Source organism: Schistocerca serialis, chromosome 6, assembly GCF_023864345.2.
Source record: "Schistocerca serialis cubense isolate TAMUIC-IGC-003099 chromosome 6, iqSchSeri2.2, whole genome shotgun sequence".
In the NCBI taxonomy this organism is placed as follows: domain Eukaryota; kingdom Metazoa; phylum Arthropoda; class Insecta; order Orthoptera; family Acrididae; genus Schistocerca; species Schistocerca serialis.
This window is the reverse complement of record NC_064643.1, coordinates 247,098,239-247,112,252: the sequence shown is the minus strand read 5'-3', so window position 1 is coordinate 247,112,252 and position 14,014 is coordinate 247,098,239. Positions and strand designations below refer to the sequence as shown.

Here is a 14,014-nt window from a genome sequence, read left to right as displayed (position 1 = left end):
CATTTTTTCTTTATATCACTCTATTATTAGGACCTGAAATTTTTATTTCTAATTCAAATGAAGTAGTTGAGAGACAGAACAATACAATTATATCTGCAGTACCTAAATAAGCACATTACGTGATTCATTAATAAATCGTGACAAACTCTAAATAATTTTTGTGCTCGTTAAATAAATGAATCTGATGTATCAATACCATCGCTTATTTCAGAGAAAGAGACGTATCTACATCCGTAGCTGGTTTCAGCACAACTGCGGTTAAAACCATGAAGGACGAAGTATATTGTGTTAATTTCTATGTCTGTAAGAGCTCTGAAGAATTTTTTGCCAGCTGTATGAGAAGATTAAAGAGGGAAATTGTACTTCAATTTCGTTTCCATAAAGTGCCGTATAAAAAGTGTTGCGTCTTGCCTGAAGGCCACTGCCTGGCTATAAAGACGACGAGCCGGCCTGCGGCAGCATGTTCCGCGCTTCCGCCTCTGCAGCCGTGACATGGCCCGCTGCTGCCTGCTCCTGTTCGCCGTGGCTGCCTTCGCCATCCTGGTGGAGAGCCGCCCGGCTGACACAGACACTGCTGACACTGGATCCAGCAGCCCGGCGGAAGCGGAAGGCGACGCTGGGAACAACGGCTTCCACTTCAGCAGTGCGGTCCGAGAGCTCTTCACAGGTGACTAAAGCACTGGCATTCGCCGATGCTGCGTCGTGCTTTGTTGAATTTGCTTACAGGCTGAAACTTTTTCTTTAATTTCTTTTGTAGTGCTAAATAAAACCAATCTGCAGACCCAAGTGTCTTCAGCAGAGCGTTTTCATGCTTTGAGGTGGGTATTTACTGTCGGAAATTCATGTAATAACAGAAATGCGTGTTTATCTTAGACAGTCCAGTCCATTTGTCATTCATCAGCCATTAAGTTCCTGCATAAAGGGAAATAATTTACAGACTCCTTTAGGTTGAATTTGGTGTTTACACAGGATGTGTAAACAAACAGCATAGTGAACGTATTATAGTGGCCAAGATAGACACGAAGCCCACGCCTACTACAGTAGTACAAGTTTATATGTCAACTAGCTCTGCAGATGACGAAGAAAATGAAGAAATGTATGATGAAATAAAAGAAATTATTCAGGTAGTGAAGGGAGACGAAAATTTAATAGTCATGGGTGACTGGAATTCGACCGTAGGAAAAGGAAGAGAAGGAAACATAGTAGGTGAATATGGATTGGGGCTAAGAAATGAAAGAGGAAGCCGTCTGTTAAAATTTTGCACAGAATAACTTAAACATAGCTAACACTTGGTTCAAGAATCATAAAAGAAGGTTGTATGCAATGAAGAATCCTGGAGATACTAAAGGGTATCAGATAGATTATATAATGGTAAGACAGAGATTTAGGAACCAGGTTTTAAATTGTAAGACATTTCCAGGGGTAGATGTAGACTCTGTCGACAATCTATTGGTTATGAACTGTAGATTAAAACTGAAGAAATTGCAAAAAGGTGGGAATTTAAGGAGATGGGACCTGGATAAACTGAAAGAACCAGAGGTTGTACAGAGTTTCAGGGAGAGCTTAAGGGAACAATTGACAGGAATGGGGAAAGAAATACAGTAGAAGAAGAATGCGTAGCTCTGAGGGATGAAGTAGTGAAGGCAGCAGAGGATCAAGTAGGTAAAAAGACGAGGGCTAGTAGAAATCCTTGGGTAACAGAAGAAATATTGAATTTAATTGATGAAAGGAGAAAATATAAAAATGCAGTAAATAAAGCAGGCAAAAAGGAATACAAAAGTCTCAAAAATGAGATCGACAGGAAGTGCAAAATGGCTAAGCAGTCATGGCTAGAGGACAAATGTAAGGATGTAGAGGCTTATCTCACTAGGGGTAAGATCGATACAGCCTACAGGAAAATTAAAGAGACCTTTGGAGGAAAGAGAGCCACTTGTATGAATATCAAGAGCTCAGATGGAAACCCAGTTCTAAGCAAAGAGGGGAAAGCAGAAAGGTGGAAGGAGTACATAGAGGGTCTATACAAGGGCGATGTACTTGAGGACAATATTATGGAAATGGAAGAGGATGTAGATGAAGATGAAATGGGAAATACGATACTGCGTGAAGAATTTGACAGAGCACTGAAAGACCTGAGTCGAAACAAGGCCCCGGGAGTAGACAACATTCCATTAGAACTACTGACGGCCTCGGGAGAGCCAGTTCTGACAAAACTTTACCATCTGGTGAGCAAGATGTACGAGACAGGCGAAATACCCTCAGACTTCAAGAAGAATATAATAATTCCAATCCTAAAGAAAGCAGGTGTTGACAGAGGTGAAAATTACCGAAGTATCAATTTAATAAGTTGCAGCTGCAAAATACTAACGCGAATTATTTACAGACGAATGGAAAAACTGGTAGAAGCCGACCTCGGGGAAGATCAGTTTGGATTCCGTAGAAATGTTGGAACACGTGAGGCAATACTGAACCTACGACTTATCTTAGAAGAAAGATTAAGGAAAGGCAAACCTACGTTTCTAGCATTTGTAGACTTAGAGAAAGCTTTTGACAATGTTGACTGGAATACTCTCTTTCAAATTCTAAAGGTGGCAGGGGTAAAATACAGTGAGCGAAAGGCTATTTACAATTTGTACAGAAACCATATGGCAGTTATAAGAGTCGAGGGGCATAAAAGGCAAGCAGTGGTTGGGAAGGGAATGAGACAGGGTTGTATCCTCTCCCCGATGTTATTCAATCTGTATATTGAGCAAGTAGTAATGGAAACAAAAGAAAAATTTGGAGTAGGTATTAAAATCCATGGAGAAGAAATAAAAACTCTGAGGTTCGCCGATGACATTGTAATTCTGTCAGAGACAGCAAAGGAATTGGAAGAGCAGTTGAACGGAATGGGCAGTGTCTTGAAAGGAGGATATAAGATGAACATCAACAAAAGCAAAACAAGAATAATGGAATGTAGTCGTATTAAGTCGGGTGATGCTGAAGGAATTTGATTAGGAAATGAGACACTTAAAGTAGTAAAGGAGTTTTGCTATTTGGGGAGCAAAATAACTGGTGACGGTCGAAGCAGAGAGGATATAAAATATGGACTGGCAATGGCAAGGAAAGCGTTTCTGAAGAAGAGAAATTTGTTAACTTCGAGTATAGATTTAAGTGTCAGGAAGTCGATTCTGAAAGTATTTGTATGGAGTGTAGCCATGTATGGAAGTGAAACATGGACGATAAATAGTTTGGACAAGAAGAGAATAGAAGCTTTCGGAATGTGGTGCTACAGAAGAATGCTGAAGATTAGATGGGTAGATCACATAACTAATGAGGAGGTATTGAATAGAATTGGAGAGAAGAGAAATTTGTCTCACAACTTGACTAGAAGAAGGGATCGGTTGGTAGGGCATATTCTGAGGCATCAAGGGATCACCAATTTAGTATTGGAGGGCAGCGTGGAGGGTAAAAATCGTAGAGGGAGACCAAGGGATGAGTACACTAAACAGATTCAGAAGGATGTTGGTTGCAGTAGGTACTGAAAGATGAAGAAGCTTGCACAGGATAGAGTAGCATAGAGAGCTGCATCAAACCAGTCTCTGGACTGAAGACCACAACAACAACAACAACAGCACAGGGTGTGTTGGGAGGAATGGTCAGTGTTCAGGAATATGACAGAAACGGTCATTCTGAGGATAAAATCTAATAACAATGGTTTCTAACTTGCATACCTTAAGAGGTATGAGCACTTCATCTTCGTTACTGTAGAACAATTCTATTGCCAGCTCTTTGCTTTCCATCTTTTGCGAGAAGGTGTGTATGAAGCAAAAAAAAGAAGAAAAGTCCGGTAACCGTGGCCTCTAAAATGCATACCATAAGACCTAAGAGCATTGGTTCGGGAGATGCGACGTGTTTCACAGTGGCAAAGATGAACAAGTGCTCGTAACTCTTAAGGTATGCATTTTACAAGTCGTGTTTACTCCACCTTTTTGCTTTGAATTATCGTTCATGTCATATATCAGGCCTTCTGGGATACCCTGCAAGGTCTGACTATTCTGTAATTGGACAGTGATGGGGCTAACAAGTGGCCCTCGTCATTATTCTGCAATCCACTGGTGCGGTGGCTAGAGGAAACTACACAGCGAATCGGTATCACTTAACATACACTACTGGCCATTAAAATTTCTACACCAAGACGAAATGCAGACGATAAACGGGTATTCATTGGACAAATATATTATACTATAAGTGACATATGATTAATTTTCACGTAAATTGGGTGCATAGATCATGAGAAATCAGTACCCAGAACAACCACCTGTGGCTGTAATAACGGCCTTGATATGCCTGGGCATTGAGTCAAACAGAGCTTGGATGGCGTGTACAGGTACAGCTGCCCATGCAGCTTCAACACGATACCCTGAGATAGGAAGTTCTGAAATGTTTAGTGAGGGTTGGAACGTGTATCGGAACGACAGATTAGACACCGTAGGAGGTGGTGTCTTCATTGCAGTTGACAAAAATAATGTGTCTACTGAGGTCGAAGTAGAGTGTGATTGTGAAGTTGTCTGGACACGCTTAACAGGGCTCGGGGAAATAAAGTTGATTCTGGGGTGTTATTACCGGCCACCAGGTTCCACCGTGACAGTTCTAGAATCATTCAGAGGGAGTCTACATTCTGTATCGCAGAAGTACCCGGATCATGCTATATTAGTCGGAGGCTACTTCAACCTACCTAGTGTAGACTGGGATGTCTAAGGATTCATTACAGGTGGCACAGACAAGCCGTCTTGTGAATTACTTTTGAACACATTATCCGAAAACTGTCTTGAGCAGCTAAATCGACAGCCAACGTACAAACGATCGTACAAACATACCGCCGTTTGAGTCTAGTACAGATTCCCGTATGGAGGACATAGTGATAGACATCCCTGGGGTTGTGAAGCAGTGGAATGGGTTGAAAATAAATAAATCGCCAGGTCCTGATGGGATTCCAATTCGGTTTTACAGAGTACTCTACTCTATTGGCTCCTTACTTAGCTTGCATTTATCGCGAATCTCTTGCCAACGTAAAGTCCCGAGCGACTGGTAAACAGAGCAACTGACGCCTGTATATAAGAAGGGTAGAAGGACGGATCCTCAAAATTACAGACCAATATCCTTAACATCGGTTTGTTGCAGGATTCTCGAATATATTCTCAGTTCGAATATAATAAATTTTTTTGAGACAGAGAAGTTGCTGTCCATGCATCAGCACGACTTTAGAAAGCATCGCTCCTGCGAAACGCAACTCGCCCTTTTTTCACATGATATCTTGCGAACCATGGATGAAGGGTATCAGAAGGATGCCGTATTCCTTGATTTCCGGAAAGCGTTTGACTCGGTGCCCCACGGCGGACTCCTAACTAAGGTACGGTACCCAGATATGCGAGTGGCTCGAAGACGTCTTAAGTAATAGAACCCAGTACGTTGTCCTCGATGGTGAGTGTTCATCGGAGGTGAGGGTATCATCTGGAGTGCCCCAGGGAAGTCTGGTAGTTCCGCTGTTGTTTACTATCTACATAAATGATCTTTTGGATAGGGTGGATAGCAATGTGCGGCTGTTTGCTGATGATGCTGTGGTGTACGGGAAGGTGTCGTCGTTGAGTGATTGTAGAAGGATACAAGATGATTTGGACAGGATTTGTGATTGGTGTAAAGAATGGCAGCTAACTCTAAATATAGATAAATGTAAATTAATGCAGATGAATAGGAAAAAGAATCCTGTAATGTTTGAATACTCCATTAGTAGTGCAGCGCTTGACACAGTCACGTCAATTAAATATTTGGGCGTAACACTGCAGAGCGATATGAAGTGGAACAAGCATGTAATGGCAGTTGTGGGAAAGTCGGATAGTCATCTTCGGTTCATTGGCAGAATTTTGGGAAGATGTGGTTCATCTGTAAAGGAGACCGCTAATAAAACACTGATACGACCTATTCTTGAGTACTGCTGGAGCTTTTGGGATAACTATCAGGTCGGATTGAGGGAGGACATAGAAGCAATTCACAGGCGGGCTGCTAGATTTGTTACTGGTAGGTTTGATCATCACGCGAGTATTACGGAAATGCTTCAGGAACTCGGGTGGGAGTCTCTAGAGGAAAGGAGGCGTTCTTTTCGTGAATCGCTACTGAGGAAATTTAGAGATCTAGCATTTGAGGTTGACTGCAGTACACTTTCACTGCCGCCAACTTACATTTCGCGGAAAGACCACAAAGGTAAGATAAGAGAGATTAGGGCTCGTACAGAGGCATATAGACAGTAATTTTTCCCTCGTTCTGTTTGGGAGTGGAACAGGGAGAGAAGACGCTAGTTGTGGTACGAGGTACCCTCCGCCACGAACCGTATGGTGTATTGCGGAGTATGTATGTAGATGTAGATATAGATGTAGATACCACAGTTCATCAAGAGTAGTGACCGGCGTATTGTGACGAGCCCGTTGCTCGGCCACCATTGACCAGACGTTTTCAGTTAGTGAGAGATCTGAAGAATGTGCTCGCCAGGGCAGCAGTCGAACATTTTCTGTATCCAGAAAGACCCGTACAGGACCTGCAAGATGCGGTCGTGCATTAACCTGCTGAAATGTAAGCTTCGCAGGGATCGAAAGAAGGGTAGAGCCACGGGTCGTAACACATCTGAAATGTAACGTCCACTGTTCAAAGTGCCGTCAGTGCGAAGGTGACCGAGACGTGTAACCAATGGCACCACATACCATCATACCTGGTTATACGCCAGTATGACGATGACGAATACACGCTTCCAGTGTGCGTTCACCGCGATGTCGCCAAACACGAGTGCGACCATCATGATGCTGTAAACAGAACCTGGATTCATCCGAAATAATGACGTTTTGTCATTCGTGCACCCAGGTTCGTCGTTGAATTTACCATCACAGGCGCTCCTGTGTGTGATGCAGCGTCGAGGGTAACTGCAGCCATGGTCTCCGAGCTGACAGTCCACGCTGCTGCAAACGTCGTCGAACTGTTCGTGCAGATGGTTGTTGTCTTGCAAACGTCCCCATCTGTTGACTCAGGGATAGAGACGTGGCTGCACGATCCGTTACAGCCATGCGGATAAGATGCCTGTCATCTCGACTGCTAGTGATACGAGGCCGTTGGCATCCAGCACGGCGTTTCGTATTACCCTCCTGAACCCAACGATTCCATATTCTGCTAACAGTCATTGGATCTCGACCAACGCGAGCAGCAATATCGCGATACGATAAACGCAGTCGCGATTGGCTACAATCCGACCTTTATCAAAGTCGGAAACGTGATGGTACGCATTTCTCCTCCTTACACGAGGCATCACAACAACGTTTCACCATGCACTGCTGTTTGTGTATGAGAAATCGGTTGTAAACTTTCCTCACGTCAGCACGTTGTAGGTGTCACCACCGGCGCCAACCTTGTGTGAATGCTGTGAAACGCTAATCATTTGCATATCACAGCATCTTCTTCCTGTCGGTTAAATTTCGCGTCTGTTGCACGTCATATTCGTGGGGTAGCAATTTTAATGGCCAGTAGTGTGTTTCCAACACTTTCTCGGGGGTGGCATAACAATATATGACGAACGACTGCCGGTAATCCTCCATGTGTGTCTGCATTTTGCCAATTTTACCCTCATATTAATTGAACGGTCGAAAACAGATGAAGCAATATGCCTTTGCAAGGTCTTGGATGTCCTTTCTTGTAATTATAGAAGCATTTTTTTGTGATGTAAATTGTCTTTACTGTAAAGTTTACCATCGCAGACACTTTCCTCTCTCGAACTACCTAGACAAATTAGCAAAAATTTGCACAGTAATTGTTCGATATCCCCCCCCCCCCATTATCTGAACACTGTAGAGTCAACAACACACAGACAGCCTATTTAGCCTCGTTCTGGTAAATGAGTGGTTATATTTGGACTGTAACCACTTCATCCTACAATGTTGCTCATGTATATAGGACATTAACCAACAGGACTAGCAGAGAATACGGATACAAAAACAGGCTGCACTAATGATCACAGGTTTGTTTGACTCACGGGAGAGCGTGACGGAGATGATCAAAAACCTGATCGGGTACACACTAGAAAATAGATGCAAACCCTCACGTGAAAATCTACTTCCTAAATTTCAAGAAGCAGTTCAGAGGGATGAATCTAGGAGTTTGTTATATCCCATATGTACTATTCCTGTATGGATCTTAAAGACAACGTTAGACTAGCTACTGCGTTCGTAGATACGTGTAGGCAGTCATTCTTCCTGCACTCCATACGTGAAAGGAACGACAAGCTGCCTCAATAAGTGGTACAATGTGGCTATGGTCTAAAAGGTGGTCTGCTAGTGTATAGATGTGAATATAGATGCTGCTGTTGTTGTGGTCTTCAGTTCAGAGACTGGTTTGATGCAGCTCTCTATGCTACTCTATCTTGTGCAAGCTTCTTCGACTCCCAGTACCTACTGCAACCAACATCCTTCTGAATCTGTTTAGTGTACTCATCCCTTGGTCTCCCTCTACGATTTTTACCCTCCACGCTGCCCTCCAATACTAAATTGGTGATCCCTTGATGCCTCAGAATATGCCCTACCAACCGATACCTTCTTCTAGTCAAGTTGTGAGACAAATTTCTCTTCTCTCCAATTCTATTCAATACCTCCTCATTAGTTATGTGATCTACCCATCTAATCTTCAGCATTCTTCTGTAGCACCACATTCCGAAAGCTTCTGTTCTCTTCTTGCCCAAACTATTTATCGTCCATGTTTCACTTCCATACTTGGCTACACTCCATACAAATACTTTCAGAAACGACTTCCTAACACTTAAATCTATACTCGATGTTAACAAATTTTTCTTCTTCAGAAACGCTTTCCTTGCCATTGCCAGTCCACATTTTATATCCTCTCTGCTTCGACCGTCACCAGTTATTTTGCTCCCCAAATAGCAAAACTCCTAATCTAATTCCGGCAGCATCACCCATATAGATGTATGCACAGTTATTATCGTCTGTTTAGGTGTATTAAATTACATTTGCTTATTTAGATGGTCAGCTATATTATTTCCATCGTAATTTGATTATTTGAACGTGTTGCATAACGCAACGATGTTATGATAGAATCTTCGAAACAACTGCGTTTCACTGTGATACTGCCAAAGCTGTAAGCGAACCAATCTCAAATTCTTCGTAAAGCCACAGAAATATTTTGTTTGTGAGAGGCTTGAGCTCAGTTGTGTATAATTATATTTTATGTTCTTATTTTAATATCTCATGTGCATAGTGTTTCCAATATCAGATAACAAGTATCGCATTAAACCACAAAGTATCACTGATCCATACCAAGTGTAAATAGACAACAATTTGCAGGATATTTTTAAGACTGTAAAGGATGTTGGTCTCTAGAGCATAGAAAACTTGGTGTAACAAACAGGACGAAAGAACCTTCTTCTACCAGAGGGGATGTAATTCATTGTGGCTGTAACGTAATCTTAAAGACATCGGAAAGTAACTGAAGCCAGTCGTGAATCCTGCCAGTTGTGATGCATACACAAATCTTATCTTTTGTCAAAATGTTGTAGCCCAGGACTTAAAATGTTTAAAATAGCAGATGCTGTGGAACTGGGAGTAAAGAAACCTTAAATTAAGATAATTAAGTATGTAATATACGAGGGTTGGAACTTAAATAGCGGCTACTATTTATTCACAACCGATAGAAAAGAGTTACATGTTTGCAGCTGTTACTGTCCTTCAGAGTTGTCACCAGCGTTGTGCAGAACCCGTTTCCAGAGATGTGGAAGGTGCCTAGCTCGACTGGATGTTTTTTTTATTATTTATTTCAGCATGACACATCTGATGATGGTCGTATACATCGAAAACGGTCATCAAGCAAAAGAAATTTTTGCATCCAAAGGATCTTTTACACTCTACAATTTATATACATCGAGTCGCTGTGGCTTTCACTGTGATTATTCCATATTTCATGAACATTATTGGTTATCATTGGTTATTATTAGCCAAGCAATCCAAAGCTCAACAGCTGCGAACTAGACGTTTGGGATCGTCCATTAATTACGCGAGGATTTTTCTTAAACGTATGGACCGTCCTCCTCCCCTCTAAGTGGAGTATGGCAAGATGTGATTGGATCTCTCCCCATCCTCCCCTTCACGTGAGGCTTATTCCATAGCCGGGTAAATATACGTAAAAATGGGTTTCTTGTCTTTTACTTTTGTTAAAAAAACTTCAATGAAACCTTTTTATTTAGAATGAGGACTGGACAGTTTTTATAACAGTAATTAATAACGTTAGTTTAAACATGCGAACCTTGAGTAGTATTCAGACGGACTTACGGAGACATAAGTATAAATTGGCTCCACGTAAACAGTATTAACTGTTTTGACGGATCCCTAAAAAAATTACCTTTTTATTGGTACATTACAGAAATTGAAAGTCGTAGAACCTTTACTTACTTTGCAGATGAAAGAGAACGTTGTTCGTGCCTTTCTTTTGAAGCATGTGATTACGAACCTTTTCAGTCTCTTAATTTATATGATAACAAAGAGAATACCTATCGGTGAACGCGTTTCCATTTGTTGGTACGTCGCTTAACCAGCTCGTATCACTGACGGACACACAGCGATTTCGACCAGCATGGCAGAGAATTCTCCGAATGGACTCTGACACTTGTGCGACAATTGCTTCAGATCAGTGAATCCCGGGAATGCACACGTGAACAGCATCCAGTTCAGAAAGGCCATAAAAATTGGTGGACACTTTCAATATTGACACATAGAATGGTAACACATATTCTCTAGCTTAAAAAGCTGAAGTAACATTTTCATTGCCCCCCCTCCCCTCCCCTCCTTAAATGGCATTCGGTGACATTTTGCCGTACTCCTCCTCCTGCCCCCAACCCAATTTAGAGGGCACTTAATTAATATGAAAATGTGAAATCTAGCACCCTTCAGCCGCCTACTTTCCAATGTTATTTTATGGGGCTACCAGTTTCGGCGATATATTACACCATCTTCAGGCCCCCATCCTACACATCGGTCAGAAGGCCTGAAGATGGCGTAATATATCGCCGAAACTGGTAGCCCAATAAGTTTGAAAATAGACGGCTGAAAGGTGTTTGATTTGGTATTCTGTACTGAACAGTCGAGTCCCGCAACCATCTCTGAAAAAGTGGACATACAGTGATAATTAATATAACGTTCCGTTTCCCAAACACTGCGGAACAGAGGAACGGCTGGATGGCGAGTGATGAGTGTCACGTGACGTGCGCGCAGCTGCGCGGCCAGCGCCACCCTCGGTAAGACGCTCAGAGCGCACGCTTCCTGCCCGCAGGTCTCCGCTCGGGTAACGCCACGCAGGACTCGCAGCAGCCGCACCACTCGCCGCTGAGCGCTCTGCGAGAAGCAGCGGTGGGCGCGATCCAGCGCGCGAGGCAGCGAGGAGCCGAAGGCGACGGCGACGAGGGGACCAGCGCCTAACCTCACCCACTGTAGTCTTTCTTAACGGCAATAAAATGGACTGAATTAAATCCTCACGTTTCTTGTCAATACCTTTCTTGTTGCAGGTAGGTAAACGTAAAAAACTGTCACTTATCACTCACATATTAGCGCCTATTTTGTCATATTGTGCAAACAACTATAATATTTCTCTTGCTCATTGCAATACTGCCATATCTTTGACATCTCTTTTGCTGGTCTTCATAGTTTCCCTCATCTCTGTCCCTTTATTTTATTCGCTACATTCGATTTGAATGACTGAAAGCGACAAATCATCACTCAGTCCTCAACATTTACTTAGAGTTTCGGGTTAGAAAGCCATTTCCGAGTGTGTGCCTTCATCAATCAGATCGTCTTAATAATTTCTTTAGCTTAAGTCTCGAGGGACATTGATAAGTTTACTTAAATATTCTAGTGTAAATATGTCCGTCAGAGTTTTCAGTAACGGTTATAATCAGTTGCTGCAGTGCATATTTGAAACACCACGTAACAGAGCTACAGTATATACAGCACAGAACGGTATCTACAGGAAATATAAACACCATACTGCGAATGTAGCAGAAGCGAAGTGCCACAGTATTTAAAATACCAACGACTCCACATGATGTGATACCGTTCGTGGATGCTTTGTGTACAATCGCTGCACTTAAGATGGGAAACAGAAGTGTCAGGCCACGTCCTACGTGTGCGACTCAAGCGACCAGTAGCACGACATGTGGGTGCGCGACGTCCTTGCTACAAGCAGTAGCATGGGGCTATAGCCTTTCTCGAGAGCAGGGCAACCAAATTAGCTTTAGCACGAAAAAAGGCGATGAGGGAGCGTTGTGTGCAAGTTTTTGCAAAAGAAGGAATCTTCATAGAGAATTTCATTTTATATATTCTACGAATATACAGGGATCAGCACAAATTCGACTACCTCATCAAGGAATTAAAGAAATGTGTTTATTATGTGACCACGAACGTTCAGCTGCCAATAAGTGGGGAATAATGAGTCACAAAGATAAGCAAGGAATAATAGGATTGCCATCGTGTAGCGTAGCATCTTCTGCTAGACATCTGAGTCGTCCTGGGTCATTGTTACGGTCCTGTTTCCGTCTTATATTTTCACTAACTCAGATTGAATCCTATCACCTGTTCTATATAACAAGTTTGGTCTATTTTCTTTACACTGCATCTCGAACTATCTTGCCGGAGTAGGCCTACTTTAAAAGTCTACACACCTAGCCCAGAATATCACTCACACTAAATTCATAATACAAGACATCGAGTAACCAACAAATGTTACTGATATTTGATTGTTAGGAACCTAATTCAGCAGCAATCAATGTTAATCCCAAGTGTTTCAGTTAACTTAAATAGTCTACACAAATAAAGCGTACAAAAAATTTTTGAGAAAAAGGTCAAATGTTTTTTGAAATGATGTATCTAAAAGTCAGAAACATAAAACAGGTTGGAGAAACATCTTGATGCACATCATTTGCTGTACTTGATTTCGAGCATCATCCAAAGGCACATTAACAGTTTCTGTAATCCATTTTATTTACTTTAGGCGCACGATTTTAAGAGATGTTTGGCCGATTTCTTTTTCATTCCCCTTCTTATTTTCAAGTTTAATTCAGAAAGCGTGGTCTTATTGAACGTCACTTCTTTCCTAGCGTCTTCTGTTCTCGAAATATACTACATTTAATACTTGATTCGAAGGAAGCCTTGCTGGCAAATATTAACCAATGTACCTCTTTGTTTATAAAAAAGGTAGGCCTTGAAAATATGAACTTTTTGACACTTCGCTTACATAGCAGCAGCTGTTACTGAGATGTTTCAGTTTTCCCTCAACTCACTAAGTTTTTTGATTACCTTGATTACTTTCAAGTAATTACATACTTTTTACAGAACTGGACCTCGTGATGATCAATTTCATATCCCCATGTGTCCATTTCCCATTATTCGTTTGGCTATGAAAATTCGGACAAAAACCCTTTGTATAATTTATAGGAAGCCTTCTTTTCGCTCCACTCTTCCTTTTGACCAAAATGTTCTGAGTGTTAGTCATACGAAAAATACGTCCTCTTTGCCATCTGACAGTTGTAAGAGACGTCGTTTCGATATCTTGAACCGTTTATTTTTACAGCCACGTGATTACCGATGTGCAGGGATATGAAAAAGCATGCGACCTGTCAGCCAGATATAAAATCCAAAATCTCGCGGAATAAGACAGATATTCTGATCTCAGCTTTCCAATTCCGAAATGTTGTTACAGTTCATAAGATTAATGTACGACCTAAATGAACCATACACGAAGTCTAACCACTCTGTTTTTACCTCTGCAACATCTTAAAAATTTCGTGCAATCATTTACTTAGTTTCGTGCAGCGCAGTCACTATAGTCAATAACGAAACGAAATTCAGTCCCGTATCGATCGAAGACATCAAGCTGTAAGATGCGGAACGATGGAATTCTTTCGGCAAATAGTTTTCTTTAAATCGGATGACCAGTATTTCATACC

General features: G+C 41.9%; 1 protein-coding gene across 1 annotated transcript; it reads left to right on the top strand.

Annotated features, from left to right (window-relative positions):
* Positions 1 to 481: 481 nt before the first annotated feature.
* On the top strand, positions 482 to 11,492 carry LOC126484808 (uncharacterized). The gene is made up of 2 exons (XM_050108404.1): positions 482 to 667; positions 11,347 to 11,492. The coding sequence occupies exons 1-2, from the start codon at positions 493 to 495 to the stop codon at positions 11,490 to 11,492; spliced, it is 321 nt and encodes a 106-aa protein (XP_049964361.1). The 5' UTR covers positions 482 to 492.
* Positions 11,493 to 14,014: the final 2,522 nt, after the last annotated feature.

Excerpts from the sequence above, each read along its gene's own strand:
- LOC126484808 (XM_050108404.1), top strand. The coding sequence starts at position 493 with ATGGCCCGCTGCTGCCTGCTCCTGTTCGCCGTGGCTGCCTTCGCCATC. Across the intron at positions 668-11,346 it reads GGTCCGAGAGCTCTTCACAG|GTCTCCGCTCGGGTAACGCC; the intron begins GTGACTAAAGCA and ends TCCTGCCCGCAG.